Source organism: Hippocampus comes, unplaced genomic scaffold (genome assembly GCF_001891065.2).
Source record: "Hippocampus comes isolate QL1 unplaced genomic scaffold, H_comes_QL1_v1.1 scaffold283, whole genome shotgun sequence".
Taxonomy (NCBI): domain Eukaryota; kingdom Metazoa; phylum Chordata; class Actinopteri; order Syngnathiformes; family Syngnathidae; genus Hippocampus; species Hippocampus comes.
Window position 1 is genome coordinate 134202 of NW_017806234.1, and position 18062 is coordinate 152263.

At 45.2% G+C, this 18062-nt stretch overlaps 1 protein-coding gene across 9 annotated transcripts in view; it reads left to right on the forward strand.

Annotated features, from left to right (window-relative positions):
• iqsec1b (IQ motif and Sec7 domain ArfGEF 1b) overlaps window positions 1-18062 on the forward strand; it is a 108858-nt gene that overhangs the window by 78005 nt on the left and 12791 nt on the right. For 7 of the 9 annotated variants that reach the window (XM_019856542.1, XM_019856534.1, XM_019856543.1 and 4 more), the window contains 7 exons: window positions 11847-12126; window positions 12228-13489; window positions 13662-13823; window positions 14439-14561; window positions 15758-15924; window positions 16482-16621; window positions 17456-17485. In XM_019856542.1, the coding sequence (XP_019712101.1) occupies window positions 11847-12126; window positions 12228-13489; window positions 13662-13823; window positions 14439-14561; window positions 15758-15924; window positions 16482-16621; window positions 17456-17485 (2164 nt within the window). Of the gene's footprint in view, window positions 1-5907; window positions 6327-11268; window positions 11405-11846; window positions 12127-12227; window positions 13490-13661; window positions 13824-14438; window positions 14562-15757; window positions 15925-16481; window positions 16622-17455; window positions 17486-18062 lie in introns of those variants that run through there. The other 2 variants (XM_019856541.1, XM_019856538.1) reach the window with 2 other exon arrangements.

The following is an 18062-nucleotide window of genomic DNA, read 5'->3' on the forward strand; positions in this document are numbered from 1 at the left end:
AAGAAACACACTCACATACCACACCACATCACAAACACATACAGGCGCAGTGAAATCGCGTTGATCACACAGTCAACTCGTGTGCGGTGACTTTTATAGTTAAACTTTTTTTCGGTACCGTGAAAATGACGCCACGGAAACGACACGCTACCGGTAACGATTGTTACTGTGAAATCCTCAGGCTTGCCGTAGTTTTTTTTTTTTTTTTGTTTGTTTGTTTTGACTGAGAAATTTCCTTGCGTCCCAAAAACGCACATTGTTTGGAACTGTGCGTCCTGTGGGTTAATTTTGCGCAGAGGTAACGAGATGGCTGATCTCTAAACATTCTCTGAGTATTACCACAACCACTAATACTACATTAATTAATTTAATACCTTCAACTTCACAATAATAATAAAAAATAATTAAATCAACCATGATTTTAAACTATGTATTATCAATATTCATTATTCCAAACATGAGAAAGCATTCAGCAACCATGACTGGAATCGAGCAAAAGGACTCCAAATCCCAACGGCCAAACCCAGAAACGAAGTGCCGTACTTGGTTCAAACAAACATTCTAGTGCCACCGCACAAACGTGACGACTGTGCAAAAATAACTACATAAAAGACACCACTGTTACAGAAAGACTTTACACGCTATTTAAACTGCCGATTGCGAACGGAACAAACCGTGATTGAAACTAACTGTGATGCCGCTCTTTATTCGTTGCGCTAACTGTTACCTGTCAGTGGCAGACCCGCCCCTTTTAAAGCGCCAGCTCAATCTATCAATATTGGTTTCCCTGGATGGAATTTATTTGATTCCTTCGTGATTTTTGCGGTACGCGGACCCACTTTATATCTGTGGACAAGGGATTCGAGGCTCTAATCCAGGGGTGTCAAACTCAAGTCCTGGAGGGCCGCTGTCCTGCATGTTTTCCAAGTCTCCCTGTTGCAACACACCTGATAACAAGGACCGACCTTCGGTCCTCGAGCCGGTCCTCGAGGCCAAAGACCGGCTCGAGGAACACATCACTGGTACGTATACACAGAAAAAGACCTAATTGCAGTTTAGATTGGAATTGATTGATGGATTTTTTTGGGGGGACCAATGGATAGGGTTGGATTTGTGCCTAAAATCAAATGTATTATTTTTATATTTTTATTAAAATGGTGAGTGCCAGTCTGCCTTGTTCCCAAACAGAACACCAGGAAATATGTTACTTCCCCCCCCCCCCCCCACAAAAAAAAAAAAAAAAAAAACATAAAATGTCCCATGATGCTTTTTTCATTACCAGAGTGAGCATTTTGGGTCAAAGTGCCGTGACACAGAGAAAATGGTGGCTTCTGTCTTTCTCAAGGGCAGTGCTCTGGAAGTGATCTGGTTTCTAAGCAACTGGTCCTTATTTGCATATTTTTGAGTACCGTAGTAGTAATCATTCAACCTGCAACCCACTGGCCCCAAGCCAAATGGACTGCAAAACGGAGTAATTCCTGCCTTGTAGGATGACAAATTGAAACCTCACCCCAATATACCCTTTCTGAGCTCGGGGCCGCAGCCCGGGTGTTGTAACCGAAACCGACTCATTTCAAAATCGTGAGCAAACGAAGAGTTGTGGTTCCTCCCTGCTGGTTTGAGTGTGTTTGAATGGGGATCCACGAGTTTATGCAAAAGTCTACTTCCTGTGATGTGGTATTTTCATGTATGGTGTGTTGTGGCATTTGTTTGAACAGACTTTTGTTTTCTCAAAAGCACAAAACACAAACAAAGGTTTTGTAATAATTTGAAACAGCTAAAACGTGTTAGTGTTGTGGAATTCCCGGCCCATCAAGGGCCTGCACTTTGAGCGTGCACGTGCTGCTCAATCGGCTGATTCTTTCATGGGCCGATGACCCACTTTCCCGCCCCGACACACATTCAATAGGATCAGCTGATCCCAAGTTGTCTTCATTGGCAAATATCACTGAGGGTGTCTCATTTCAACTGCCGCCCACTTTCTGCGCACGCTACATTGCACAAAACATCAGCTCCCTTGACTTTTCTTTGTTAAACAATGTCAGCCAGTATGCTTGCGTTGATTGGTGCTTATTTTGTTAATGCTGCGCTCCTCAGCTTGGATGTAAAATTCCAGAACAGCCGCACGTCTGAATAAATTGGCTACAGATGGCATAACTTTTTTTTGGGGGGTGGGGGGGAAATAGTGGTCTTGACTGAATCGTTACTGCGCCACATGTTCTATATCAAGGGTAGGCGGACAACTCATGTCCTCAAGAGCCGCTATCCTGTATGTTTTGGATTTCTCCCTCCTCTAACACACCGTATTCAAATGATCAGCTCATCAGCAAGCTCTGCAGGAGCCTCGAAAACAATCCCCATCATTTGAATCAGGCGTGCTGGAGGAGAGAAACATCTAAAAATATGCAGGATAGCGGCTCAAAGTGAAACAGGTCTGATGCTCTCACTGCAACTTAAATAGACGCACCCAGGCCCACACCTTGACCAATCCCATCTCCCCAGCCGAACCCAGCTTGTCATTTTACATCCCGCCTCTTTGAATAAACCAGCCACCGTCCCCGCCCACAGCTATTATAAACACGCCTGACCGCAATGCTCCCAAATGACATCATTGCACATTTCTTCCTCCCCCTGGACCTATTGTGTGCCTTCAGAGTTACTTGCCGTGTCACTTTCTGACCAACGAGTGGCACTGTTACTCCTGAAGGCCCCTCCGATGACTGCTTCCCATGGTCCGTTTTGTCTGCCGGCAGTGGCAGGGCCTGGCTCTTATACCCGCCTCAGTTATTTATACCCACTGTGGTGTTTATCACATTTACAGACAAAGCCACTCTGAGCGAAAACCACAAGAGATGCTTGGATTGTGACCGTAAAGACAAGACAAGAACATGCTGATTTGATAAAATTGCACTCGTAAATTGACATCAGCAGTTTCCCGTGAACGCTTTTTCTCACTGCTCATCACTGCATTGTTAATGTCACTCACAGAGTGTTTACCACATTGGGTCACCTCACGTGGGCATATTTTTAGATCAGACGAGTGTGCTGTAGTGTATTTCTGTATCGGAGGCCGGGCTTTGGACAATAAGCTTCAGAGTAATTTGTTGGCCGGCCAGCAAGCAAACTAAGCGGAAATAGTTTCAAAAGGACAAACGGTTCCGGCGCCTAATAATGGTAACAGTACACCATACATGACCTCCATATGTCTTTTATGTAGTGAGGCAGATCACATATGCATGCAATCAAGGAACCAGCTTTGCCAGAGTTCCCGTAAAAAACAAGTTTACTGGATTGCGAGAACTAGAACGCAAACGTGGTTAGGTTGTAATAGTGAAACTCTGCTTGGTTCGCTTTGTGTGCACCCAAGAAGATCCAGACAAGACAGGTCAGCAGATGTGTGAATACCGTCCATGTCCTCCAAGCGATTCCATGCCTTCACCCCACCTGACGGGCATATGTGTTTGGAATGTGAGAGGAAACCAGAACAAACTTGCTCAATCTCCAAATGAACATGCATAAAAGTCAAGAGTGGATGGTGTTTCGGAGCCATTCAGATGGCATTTCATCAATCTTGATGGTTGGCTGAAATGATACTGGTGTAATGTCAGTGGACTAATACAATACACCTTTATTTATATTGCGCTTTCACAACAGCTGCAGCTGTAACAAAGTGATTTACGCAACATTGAAGGAGGACAAGGCAAAAAAAAAGTAAAGAACTCAAAAAGACACAAGCTAAAGAAGTTCATAGATTGCACTTGAGCAGTGTTCGAAACCACATCACAATCGATCGATGAGCTTTGAGCAGTCCTTCAGGCAGCTCATCTGCACAAGCTTTGCTGACAAAACATGCGAGGCAGAGGTGACACATCCTTGAATTACTTTTTTTTCAGGGCCAAATTAAAATCCATATTTGCAACCAGATGCTTTTTGGGCAAAGAAACGATTTGTTCCCAAGCAAAAGAATCATCCCCCCCCCCCCCTTCTAGACAAAGTCGTCTGTATATGCTTTTGTATCAAACTATGACATCAGTCTGTTCTAATTGTTTCCAGACCAGGCAAGGGCTGAGTTTTCCCTTTTATTTTTCGTTTCTTAGCCCAGAAAATGCCGATGATGTTAAACTGTGTATGATGTCAACATAGACTGCGGGCGACATACCAAAATCTTGTGACCCAAGTTTCCAGGAAGCGATCCGTTTCCTCCATCATTTCGTTTGCTCTCCTTCTGTCCTGTTGTCTTTTGCAAATCTTTGCAGTGCACGGGAAAATCTTTGTCTTTCTTTCTCTTGATAGGGCGACATCTGTTTGTGTATTGCTGACCGCCGTGTGACTCTTTGACCTTCTGCAATGTGTCATGCGTCCAGCTCGGAAAAGAAAGGAGGACTTTAGAACTCGGGGAGGGTGATGGAGTAGGAGCAGAAAAGCAGAGCGACCATATGTATTGAGTTGAAGAAATGGTGTTTTATGAGCAGCGAGAGGGCCTCTGCTTGGAATTTTCAATGACATCATTCCACAGCAGAGAAGCATGCGGGCTGAACACAGGAGATGGAGTGGGCCTTCACCAGACAGGATGACTAGACGGCATCGTGACACAAGAGATCTGGAGGCAGCCAGAGGATTCCACTGGATTGGCTCCTAGAGTTGTCATTATCAATGGAACACAGCACTTTTACCTTGGATTTCAGAACTATCAGAGCCTCAAAATGAGGCTCTGATAGTTCTTATCTCCTTCCCACACAAATAAGCGTTGCTGCTTCTCTGATCCCGCTGGTCTTTTAGGATTGCAACATTCGCACTGAGACCACTATCATCGCGCAGATATTGGAAAAATCATTATGAGATAACTCCTTCTAGCAAAGCGTCATCTTAAATATATTTTGTTCCCTAATGGCTCTGTTTTGTTTCCCGGCACTCAGGAGGAAAGAGATTTTTGTTGTGCGAGTGGCTCGGTTGCAACTAGAATCTGTAAGTTGACTCTCGGGAGCTTTAGCATTAGCAGCTGTAGGCACTCGTGAGCAGGGCCGGGATTCCAAACCAAAATAGATCAGTCGTCCAGTCGCGCCCATGGTCATCCTTCATAATTGTGACTCCTTTGACGAACCTGCTCTGTCGGCCTCTAATGAAAGGACACCGGCATCTTTTGGTATGGACTGTTCCGATAAACGTCTCCTTCCAGTTTCCTGTGTCTGTTGTCATTAGAGAGAAAATACCTCGAACGGAGAGCGGTTTTACCCCAACCCCCCTCTCTCAGAGGGGTTATTAGTCTTCAACTCTGTCTGCAAAACAGACTCGGTTGAAGGGTCAATGCAAGCGTGAAGCTGGATGGGAATGAAACTGGGAGCTTGTCGGCGGAAAATATCATCTAGAAAATTGGTCAGAGGGAAAAAAAAAAGTCAAGAAAAAGAAATGTTGAAGATGCTACCATGTGTTTTATTTATTTAGTATTTTACAGATGAAGACACTGAATCCCCTGTAGTTCTTTTCTTAGTTCACGTCACTCCACGATCTTGAGAGGCTCTATGAATAGAAGTGCTCTCTTTCGTCTCGACTCACTTAAAGATCAGCTAACAGAACATTTGTCGCAGCCTCTCTTCATTCTATTCCTTTCCTGTTTATGTACTGCACTCATTTGTTCCTAAGTAACTGTCCCAGCTCCAACTCTAGTCTTTCTTTTTTTTTTTTTTTTTAATTTTCGATTCGCTGATAACACTCCGGAACAATGTGATTTTCTTACATCCTTTGCCTCGGGGTCATTTTCGTGTCCCTTCCCTGCAGCATGAGTGTTTTTTTTTTTCCATCCTCTTCTTTCTGGTTCTACCCAGCTACACTAAATCTCCTCCTCCTCCTCCCCCACCGCCCCCCTCGCCACAGCCCGCCCTCTTCCACAGTGCTCAGGGTCTGGCAAAAACCCACACTCCCCAGTGTCCAAGCCTCCGCCCCCCTCACACTCTTTGCAGCCCGGCACAACTAGAACACAGAGGAAGAAAGAGCTAACCAAAAACGCTCCACTTGTCTGTCAGAGATTATTACAGCCTGCCACTTAGCGCTGACCATGTCCGCCTACCTTCCACTGAGCGCATTTTTTGGCAGACCAAGTGATGCAACTGACTGCACGGCGCGTGGCGATACAACCAACAATCACAGATGGCGCTTTGGGGATGACTTTGTCCATTAGAGAACGCTTCTAGGCATCCATAAAGACAGTGGAGACTGGCGGGACCGCTGATGTTGGGTGGCATGTCTTGCTAGTTGGTGGCCAGCATGTGGTGTTTGCAATGTAACTCCGAGAAGACTCAGTCCCTGCTGGAGCTGGAGCTGAATGGCTGGTAAGAGTCAGAGGAGAGTTTCAAATGGGAGCGTGTTTGTTTTGGGTCTGCTTGTGTATGTGTGTGTGTGGGGGGGATGTGGTGAATGCATGTATGTTTTGTCAATGGATGAGGTTGAGCTCATAAAGCTCTGTTTATTAAACAGCAGAGAGACGCCTTGTGTGTGGTGTCCCCTCATGTTCTGCACTTATTTGCCCATAATCTACATCATAGTTTACCAGTCTGCGGCTTATGTTGAAATAGAGTGCCAGTGCACTTTAAATGGTCTCTCTGAGTCACTTCATGTCATCATGGTGTATTACTTCCCACTGAACAAACTATCAGTGAGTTGTGGATTGTTTCCCCACCTTTTGAAGGGCATTCCTGTGGTGTGTCGCGGCCCTCCCGCTTCCTGGACATGACTGTGTGCTCTTTTTTTTTTTTGTTGTTGTTGTTAATTATTTTTAAAAAGCCGGATCCTCAAGGGCAGGTGTTGAGTGCACATCGGAGGGTGGTTGAATCAGTCTGCACTGGAAGACAATGACATCGACTCGATTGCTGTTGTTATGGTGTTTTGTTGTTGAGACTTGACAGCAGAGAGGAGGCGGGCCGCCTTGATTCAGACAGAATGAGGTCTGGAAATATACAAGGGAGCCATATTGATTTGCGATGACTTTTAGTCCTGCAAGCACAGCCCACTTTGCACACTCAGTCACATTTTCTGCACAGTGGTTTTGTTTCAAGCAGCATTGAAATACCCCAAAATCAAAACCATCCATGGCCAATTGTAGGTTTCGTCAACCAGTCCAGTAGACCTCTGCAAATATTCACCGTCCGGCATTCTCCAATTCACCTATTTGTGGATTTTTTGGGTGAACATATCGTCCATTATTCATGGGGGGAAAAAACACACCTATTTGCAATTTTCTGTCATGTGTCGTTGGAACAAACATGCCGTATGGATGTGCAGTCTTGTATTTATTAAAACTGAACTGCCCTGGAAGATAAAAAGTCTGCACTTTACCGTCAGCCCCTCACTGTCCGCCGAGCAGTATTTCTCCATCACCTGAACATCTGCACACAAACTCTGTAGCTGGATGGCTGAAACTGGCGTGTCTCCATAGCTATAACCTTTAGCTTAGCATGTTAACCGCCTTTAATTTATACTTTTCGAACTTTTTTCTCATTACAACTTGATGTTGCCTTGTGCAAACCTGTTGTGGGCTGTTTGTAGCACTTTTGAGCGAGGCATTCATTGGAGGAGATTATCAGCGCTTGCTGTTTAGCGGCAGCATATTTGCAACATCAATGTTTTTATTGAGCGGAGAATGTCAATGTTGTTGGATAGTCGCGATGGTATGGCTTAGCGGAGCTGGGGTGAGAAGACATCCTCGAAGGAAATTTGGACATGGATGAAAGTCAGTGCGAAAAAGGATGGGGGGCGGGGGAGGTAAAAATATAAATGGGCCATATTTAACCATTCTTTCACACAGGCGAAAAATCTATTTTCGGGTTATCAGTGAGCAAGACACAGCCACCGACCATATGTCACCATCCGATAGAAATGCACTTCACATATTGTTTTACAGTAATATTTAACCATATTTAGAATTTCATATGTATGAGTCGATGAAAGAGCAAAATTTAAAGTCAAAAAATATGTACATATTGCGCCAGTTATGTCCACATTAAGAGCACTTCTCTGTAGAATGTTATCTTTGATTGTTTGGTGCACTTTTACTTTTAAAGCCTGACTTTTCCCAGCTGCAGGAAGTTTTTGCACCGATGATGCCCAAGTGTTGCCGACGAGACCCGCTGGGTCTTGTTGCCTTGTGTTGTGAATAAAAGTTACACCATAGGCTGCGTCATATCATTATCTGTTAAGTTGGTGTTGTGTGAAATATTCAGAAATAATTATTTGGTGGATTGAACACGGAAGAATCCTCTGTATGTGTTTTTGGAAACAGAGTGGGAGGTTAACACAATACGTGGTCAGATTTGGAATAAGTTGAAGAGGCATATTTTTCTGCCTCTGGGACATTCAACTTTCGAGATTCCAGTGTAGATAGCTCTGCTAATTACAGAAAACTTGCAGACATACAGTAGGCCAATGTAGAAGCCTTTCTAATTTAATTTGGGCAGATTGGTCGGGAAAAGTTGCTGGTCATATGGTTTGAAACACAGTGTTTGTCCTTTCATGTTAAACATCTGCTCATGCCCCTAGTCAAGTACATTGCACTTATTAAAGCCAGGCTAGTGTGTATGGGTTTTCCAGTTGTACAGTTTACAATAAGATGAAACGGTCCTTCAAAGCGTTTGATGTGGGGGACAGTCGCATGCAGACGCATACAAGCGGCGAGGCTTGAAGACAGTTTGTGATTTGTGGAGAATCCAACCCCCACAGCTTTTGAACCCAAATGTTTTATGATACTCTTGTCAACTTTGTAACAAGCGCACACTGAGCGACTGTCAGGCTGTTGGATGGAGCAGCATCCCAGTTTGCAGCCATGCCAAACGGCAACTTGCGCATCTTCGAGCGTTTGGTGTCAAAAGATTCCATGAACGCAAACGGTTGACAGGCCGGCCATTTGGCTACCACACGACCAGCTCCGGCAGCTAGCATGTTGCTGTGTGGTCCTCCAACCTTCTACCTGAGGAATTCATTCCCCTGAATGTGTGCTTGTGAGGGCTGCTGTTTGCATCTGTATTTATGAGCCCTCTGCAGAGCGAGAACATCTGCTTTTGTTGTCTTTGAAACACATGTCGTCTGTGCGTGTGCGTCGAGGGCTGTGATATTGAGGTGTTGCCAAATATTATGGAAAAATGTCTTGGGTGAGCAGACAGATGAAGAAGGCAGCGGGGCTGTATTACACTGGGATACTGTCTGCTGCTTTTGGGTTCTTACTCATAGTCTGCTTTAAACCTGAGTCAATTTGTGCCCCCTCCAGGAAAGCATGATGCACTTCCTTAGCAACCCAGACTGCCGCCAACGAAATTTGCCGTTTTTGCGTGCATGCCATTTGACAAGCTGGAAATCGCAATGCTTGGCCATTTACACTATTTTCTTGACTCTTTAAATTGTGAGGGAGGGGAAAAAAAAGACTGATAGGAGAGTTCATTTTCCAGAATGCAATTAGTGCTGTAAATGAATACCAATCAACTAGTCGACATTTGATCAGACTGCATATTAAAATATATTTAGACAAGTATTCGAGTGGGAAGTCCAGCTGATTCAACCCTCTGCTTCTTCATTTGAGAGGCAGCACCTCACGGCAGTCTGCTCTTCATTAACCTTCCTCTATTCCCAGACCTCCTATAGATGTGACTCTGCTTTTCCGGGATGGAGGAATGTTTCTCCCTCAGGTCCGACTGGGGGAATAGACTGAGGGCTGTGCAAGGTTTTTTTTTGGAGGAGGTGGGGGCAAAACTGTCCTCCAGATCCCTCAATCCCGTTGCTGCAAATCACTGCCAGCTGAGCTGCTTATCCATGCCAACGTTGGCGCTGGAGCTCCCGGTGGATAAAAGCGAGCAGAGAGTCGCACGGCACTGGGTGGATATCTTTTGCCACTTTTTGGCGGACGGAGACTACACATTTCTCTCATATTTTGATGTTGGTTTATGTGTTTCGATAGTTTCCCGAAGTATAAGAGCAAGATAGTCTCTGGAATAGTTTACTGCGAGTTCCCACCCTCTTTCCCTCTCAACATCCATTTCACTCCCGTGCAGGCTCTTGGCATGCTGCAAGCGTTTCCCTTTTTTCCTCCACTTTTCGCCACTCTGAGCTACTGACCTCATAGACTGTGCTTTACCCCCCACCCCCAGCACAAAATGGAAGGAAAGATGCTTGTTGCCCACAGAAAACACAAATGAACAAACAGTTTTCAATGTTCTCAATCTCTAATGTCCTATTTTTTTAAATGATTAACAAAAGCCACCAGCTCCCATCAAGATTGCTCCGCTAAATGTTTAAAATTGAAGTCACAATGCTTTCTGTAAAGTGTAATTTGACTTTAAGGTACATTTTCAAAATAACCCCAGATGACCTACTAGGTGCGTACTCTGCAAATGTAGTTCGGGTTCATAATTGAATTGAATACAACTTTATTGTCAAAGTTGTATTCAATTCAATTCAATAATATGTGTTCGGTCACTTCTTTAGCTGCTGGCTATGTATTTGTGATTGTTTTCCACTCTTTTCCTGTTGTTGGAGGTTTGAAATGAGGTGTTGGCTACTCAGCCAATTCTCATTGAATGAATACAATGATCAATGCTTATATGTATGCTATATATTGCTTCAGGTTTCCAGGAGGATGTTCAGCATTCTGTGTGTTTTGATTTTGAATTCATACTCCCAAGTAGAAACAATAGTAATCAAACCTCCGCAAGTGTTTCACAATTCCTATTTTAAAATGCTTTTGAGTCACTTTTTTTTTCATAGTTACTACTTGAAGCAGTGAGTTCTTGTTTTAGTTGTATACTGTTCAAATTGAGGTTTCACTTTGCCTGGTGGGTGAGACATGTTGGCCTTTCAACTCGTGTTTACTCACAGATAACATTTTGTAAATTCTGTGCCACACTCAGTTTTGCATCAGAGTTCATTGGTTGGCCCAGAATTGATGTCCTTTGACAGCAAGCTGTTATGGTGGCATGTTGAAGTCAGGCTGACGAATAAAGGAAGTGGGTTGTGTACACTACGCGGGTGTGTCGAGTCACAGCTCAAATGCATTTGCTTACCAAAGAACAGGGGCCGCTCTGTACCGTGCAGCAGAAGAAATGCGAACGTGTAGCCGCTCAAGACACATCGTAGCTGCCTGCAAAAGTCGTATTTGCTCTGTCGTTGTATATGAAAGTGGACTTTGAGACAAGTGCCTCAACAGCGTGACGTTGCTCCGGCAAACATCATGCAACTCCCTGCGCTCACTGATTGGCTCTTGAGCTGGCATAAAGGGAAGTTTCCTGGAGCAATCTGTGTACTCTGGACCTGACTTGGCTACAAGAATGGTGGACAAGATGTGGCGGAAGAGTTGGCACTTTATAGAAAATAGAATGTCCTTTCGCAATAAACAGCCGCCTTGTTATTCAGCTGAGTGTAAGAGTGAGTGAGTAACCACTGTTTTTTTTTTCTTCACATTAACTCTTACCACATCCAGCGAGCTCGTCGGCCGACTCTCTATTTGGTCTTGTTTCTGTAACATCGGTGCAGATCTTAGGCCATTTGAGCTCGTCGGCCGACTCTCTATTTGGTCTTAGTTTGATTGTTTCTGTAACATCGGTGCAGATCTTAGGCCATTGTCTTATTTCTATAATTCTATAATTAAAAACAATGTGCAGACATTTCTGTCTCAAATGTCTGCCATTCAAAATTAGAATCCTACTTGTACACGCAGTCATTATTTGTCCACGAGAAGTAGAAGGAAGTTGCACACTGTACTGTCTTTTATGGCATAATACTCGCAGTATTCAGCTCTTTCCACCTGATAAACATTATAGTTGAATCAATATTGTTGAGTAAAGTCTCCCCATCCTTTTTTCTGGTTGCAGTGTGGAAGGGGACGGACGGTCCAATGAGAGCGGCCCTTCCCTTGATCCAGGAGCAGGATATGGGCCAGGTCCGGTGACTCACGGGTCGGCCATCAGTCCTGATCGTTTTGAGAGCTCCCTCTACAGCCACGGGGTTCAGCCTGGCCCTCAGAGACCCCGTCGGCCTAAGCTCCAGCACTCACAGTCCATCCTTCGGAAGCAGGCGGAGGAGGAGGCCATCAAGCGCTCTCGCTCGCTCTCGGAGAGCTATGAGCTCTCCGCCGACCTTCAGGATAAACAGGTAACGTGGGTCAAATGAACGTGGACGTTGTCGAGCATCCGTGCCGAAGACACATTAGATCACTAATGGTCCAATTTCACTGTGTTCTGTCTGTTCTTCAGGTGGAGATGCTGGAGCGCAAATATGGCGGGCGATTCATAACGCGGCACGCGGCTCGCACGATCCAAACCGCCTTCCGCCAGTATCAGATGAACAAGAATTTTGAACGTCTCAGGAGCTCTATGTCTGAAAATCGCATGTCCAGACGCATCGTTCTCTCCAACATGAGGATGCAGTTGTCGTTTGAGGGTGCCGAGAAAGTGCACAGCTCCTACTTTGAAGGGAGGCAGGTGTCCATGACAGAGGACGGCGCCCCGCTGTCCATGTTGCAGTCAGAATGTGGGGATATACAGGTCCACCAGCAGGCCAATATGGCGTCTCATCCGCCCCCACAGGGTGATCTGACAGATGCCATCACGGAACTAGAGGACGCCTTCTCCAGGCAGGTCAAATCCCTGGCCGAGTCGATAGACGACGCACTGAACTGCCGCAGCCTTCAGGGGGATGAAGGTCCGGACCCTGAGGTGGAGAGGGAGGTTCCCTATCAGGTGAAGTCCCACTGCAGGGCAGCTGGACACATTCACGATGACTCGATGGCATCGTATAGCGATGTTACTCTGTTCATTGATGAGGACGACATGTCACCTCCCATTGCTCTGTCGAGGGCGGGAGAGCAGGCCCCTGGCACAGAATCAGACTTGCGCTTGCGGTCAGTTAACTCCTCCCAGGATTACTGGCCTATCGACCCTAAAGATGAGGGTCGTGACACGGACACGAGCTGCCGCAGCACTCCTTCTCTGGAGTGCCAAGAGCAGCGTCTGCGAATGGACCACCTTCCTCTGTTGACGATAGAACCTCCTAGCGACAGCTCCGCCGAGTTAAGCGATCGCTCCGAACGGGGCTCGGTCAAAAGGCCGCCTGTGTACGAGCCGCACGGCCACATTGTAACCTCATCCCAGGCAAGCCCCAAACACATTTCCCATGGACCTCCGCCACGAGCGCCGTCACGTGATGACGATGCGCCTCTCCGTCACCGCCACCGCCAGCTGGAGAGCCACCTAGCTATCAACGGCTCAGCCAATCGTCAGAGCAAGTCCGAGTCTGACTTTTCGGATGGGGACAACGACAGCATCAACAGCACATCGAACTCCAATGACACGATCAACTGCAGCTCTGAGTCCTCGTCGAGGGACAGCCTACGAGAGCAGACGCTCAGCAAGCAGACCTACCACAAAGAGACCCGCAACAGCTGGGATTCGCCCATCTTCAGCAACGATGTGATTCGCAAGAGACATTATCGCATCGGCTTGAATCTCTTCAACAAGTAAGAACTAGGCACAAGTACTTTGTAAGACAAGCGTTTGCGTGTATGTTGGAAATGGAAACTGTCCCCTAGCGACACCATATATTGCAAGCAGCACATTTCTTTCATTTGAACACCTACATGTTTTACTTTGGAATTGTTTTCAAGTATTACTATATTTTCCTCTTATCAGGAAGCCAGAGAAGGGCATCCAATACTTGACCGAGAGGGGCTTCATCCCTGACACACCAGTTGGTGTGGCTCATTTCTTGCTGCAAAGGAAAGGCCTGAGCAGGCAGATGATCGGAGAGTTCCTCGGAAATAGACAGAAACAGTTCAACAGGGATGTCTTGGAGTGAGTATGACGCTGTGGAAGCACTTATACCACCATCACACCAGGGATGTAATGCTATGATGTACATCGGTTCAATAAATAACAGACATATGCACATATTTTGTCCGTTTTTAAAATGGCATTTTGGTCAAACATCTTGTGAGGCAGTGTGCGGTCCTGATGAAAAATTGTGTCCACCTCCATCGTTTCAATTGCGCATCCCTGTCCTGGACTGATCACCAATCAATTACACGACAGCCGAGGGTCTTCAATGAATCACACAACAGAACGTCCAACATGGGTGCACTGCACTGTTCTACTTTGCTGGCCGATACAGCAAATAAAAGACAATCAAAAAGTAGCAAATATTATCAAGATCAAAAGTTGGGCCCGCATCATTGTTACTTCAAGTTCAACTGGCGGTCTCAGAAATTGTGTGATTTCTGTAACGAAGTGAAGACCAACAGTCATGCTAATGTGACCTTCTCTTTTGCAAACATTACGTTGTTTTGCAGAAGATAATGTTATCCAAGTGATAGTTATGTGAGCCTGATGTAATATGTTTTGTTGCTGTGTGGCGTGCATAATCTTGTTTATTTTGCCCTCTATTTCTCTGTATGTGTGTGTGCTGTGTAGCTGTGTGGTAGATGAAATGGACTTCCAGAGCATGGAGCTGGATGAAGCCCTCAGGAAGTTTCAGAACCACATCCGTGTCCAGGGAGAAGCCCAGAAGGTGGAACGACTCATTGAAGCCTTCAGGTACACTTTCATAACACTACGGCCCAGCATTCTGCATAGGCACATTCTGACGACAAATATATCCTCTTTACACCGTGGATGAGCTTGATGGCGACCTACTGTAAAAACCTGTGCATAATACAAATCCATCCGTCCATTTTCCGATCCGCTTATCCTCACAAGGGTCGCGGGCATGCTGGAGCCTATCCCAGTTGTCTTCGGGCAGTAGGCGTGGGACACCCTGAACTGGTTGCTAGCCAATCGCGGGCCACCCATTGACGAACAACGATCCGCGCTCACACTCTCACCTACGGACAATTTAGAGCGTTCCTTTAACCTGCCACGCGTGTTTTTGGGATATGGGAGGAAACCGGAGCTGGTGAATTACTTTTCAAAGGCAGTTTATTAGACATACATACATGACTCTGCAAACTTTGATGCTGTCAGCCTGACACAGTTGCCGTTCCTACTGATCACTTTTTAACAAACCAAGCTTCCTCAAATCTGCTTTTTTAGCCGGCAACATTGTTACTGTTGTTGTGACATCACTTGGCGTTCACGAGCTTGTAGGTTGGAGTTCATAGCTTGCCATGCTCATCACAACCCCTTACACAAATACCGGTAATCAAATACCATATTGGTTTAGCACAGTTTAATCAACTGTGCAACTGATGTACATCTTCAAATTAAGTAAATCCAATGGATATTTTTTTTTTCTGTCTCAGTTGTCCCTCTTCGCAGTCTTTTCAAAACAGAAGAGGTGCAAGTGGAGGAGCTTGATCCAAAACAATGAATAAGGGGGCAACTTTCAACCTTGATGTTTTGCAGTGCACTGTGAGAGTGTGTTATGGGAGCATTAAAAACATGGACTTGTACAAATCCGATCAGATGATAATAATGAATAGCAGCAAATCAGGGCATAGTACTATACATGAGTACAGAGGAGAAAAAAAATACTATTTTAGGTTGATTTTAGGGCGGGGGCGCATTATACATGGGATTTTACGGTAGAACCCCACAAATCACATAACTGTCCATTTTCATAAAAGTATGCAAATTGTTTATTTGTTGTTCCTCCTCTGGATAAAGGTATTGCTGCAAACAAGGAACCATTGGTGGCACATACTTCCTATTCCCTTGAAGCAACATTTCTGAACAATCTGCATCATTTCCCCCTGCATTATGTCATCCCGTACCGTGTCATGTCATCTCTCCAGCCAGCGCTACTGTATCTGCAACCCTACGGTGGTGCGGCAGTTTCGGAACCCGGATACGATTTTCATCCTGGCCTTCGCCATCATCCTCCTCAACACAGACATGTACAGCCCCAATGTCAAACCTGAGAGGAAGATGAAGCTGGAGGATTTCATCAAGAACCTAAGAGGTTAAAAAAACAAACTCATTTGCATATTGCACACATAATTTATTGAAAGGTACAGCAAGCAAAACATGCAGGAAAATGGTATTTGTTTCATTAAGTTTGGCGTCCATCGACCAAATGTTTGCCAGTCATCTCCAGGCTTTTGTCAGACTTCCAGAGATCATACATACATTCGAAAGAATCACTTCGATTAATCCAGAAAATGGCTGACGTCAAGTTCAAATCAGTGCATATGTCAGTAGATTGTTTTTAGAGTTGAACTTTTCCTTTAAGCCACAAAAATCTGTCGATTTCAAAGTAAACTTACCCCACATGGCTCAGGTGCAACCCTTCAAGCAATATTTTCGGGAGGCGTTTTCAGTCAAAGCAGGAACCCGACTGATGCTTGAGGGACCTGAGTTTGAAAAGTCTACCAAGGTCATTGTGTGGGTCACTCATGCGCTGTCAAGTTCCTCCAAATAAAATATTCAGTTGCTCCAGTCAGCAAGAATAATTTATTGCAATTAATTCCTAATTCTTTCTCTTATTGACTGTATAACTGTGGTTCTTTTCTGTGGCAGGCGTGGATGATGGAGAGGATATACCCAGGGAGACCCTGGTTGGAATCTATGAGAGGATCCGAAAGCGGGAACTCAAGACCAATGAAGACCACGTGTCACAGGTCCAAAAGGTTGAGAAGCTCATTGTTGGGAAGAAACCAGTGAGTAGCAAAGTCAAAGCTATCAGTTGAAGACACATAAACACACGTTGGGCTTAAGATCAGCCAGGCAATCTAATAGAATCACTTTGCGTCATGGTTATTCTAAATTTTTGCAAAAACTGAAGTGTAGTTTTTCGTCCAAGTAGGTAAATAAAAAGAAGTAATGGGGGCACCTTTCACACCTTTCCACTCAAAGCCCTCCAGAGATATCACCCGCTGCTTTGGTCCAATTAAAACCCGCGCACGTTCTCATCCGTACCTCGGGGAGGGACACTTTTCAAACGTAAACGGCTCCACTGCCACAAGTGCCGTATTGAAGTGACTCACCAGCCAGTTGTCATTTCGTTTTGGTGTATTAACGATCAAAGTTCCTGCCCCAAGGTTGCGTTTCGAAATGATGACGCAGACCACGGTGTCTCTGGCATGCAACAGTGTGAATAAATAATGCAGCCTCTGGGAGAGCTTTGTCTTTTACGAAGCATTTGGTTTCCAGTGGGATGAAATCAGCTGCAGCAGCAACAACTAGATGAGCTGAAACTAATCGCTCATCGCACTTAGTGGCGGGATTGTCCCAGGAGCACGCTAGCATACAAATCTCTTTTGGAATCGGCATGAATAATGTGATAGTCATCAAATGCCGCATGCTGAATACCTTTCTGGGGGGTCTTTTTGTTTTGTGGCCACCATTCTCCCACACTCCCTTGTGTACCGCTGCATACAAAATGCATGGTTTTGCATACGGTTGGTTGCAAGGCAGCGAGTTGTAGAAATGAGCATACTGTAAGTAGATTATGTTCTGATGCTATTAACATTTTTTGTATGCTTTGCTTTTAGATTGGATCACTCCATCATGGCCTGGGATGTGTAAGTTGTCCAAACAAAATCTACACTGGTCACCCTAAAGAGGGGAGAGAATCACTCACTGTCTATGCTCCATTAAATTCTAAAGGGGAAAAAAAAAAAGTTTTTGTGGTAAATGGCGATTTCTTGGCCACGCCAAGTCTGCACCTGATTGGTCAAAAAATGATCTTCATAATTTTTAAATTAAAAATGTTTTACTAAATGATATTGTACACAACGGGCCAATCACCAAAAACAAAATAAAAACACATGTATTTTTTGTTACCACTGACCACAACCTGAACGGTTTAAAAAAAGGCTGACGTGACAATAGCCCCGTTCACACGGCAACGTTTGGTCCGACGCAGCTCCGAAATAAATCCAGTCGAGCGTTCACACGTGCACATTTGCTCCGGCGTAGCTCCACTAAAGAGCTTATACCGGACCAAATTTGATCCACCTCAGGGAGGTGGTTTAAAAATTTGCTCCAGAGCAAATGCTCGTTTGCGACGCTAGCCGAAACAAATGTGCACGTGTAAACGCAGCTGGATTAAATTTGCTACAGAGCAAATGCTCGCTTGCGGGGGAGTGGCCCCACACC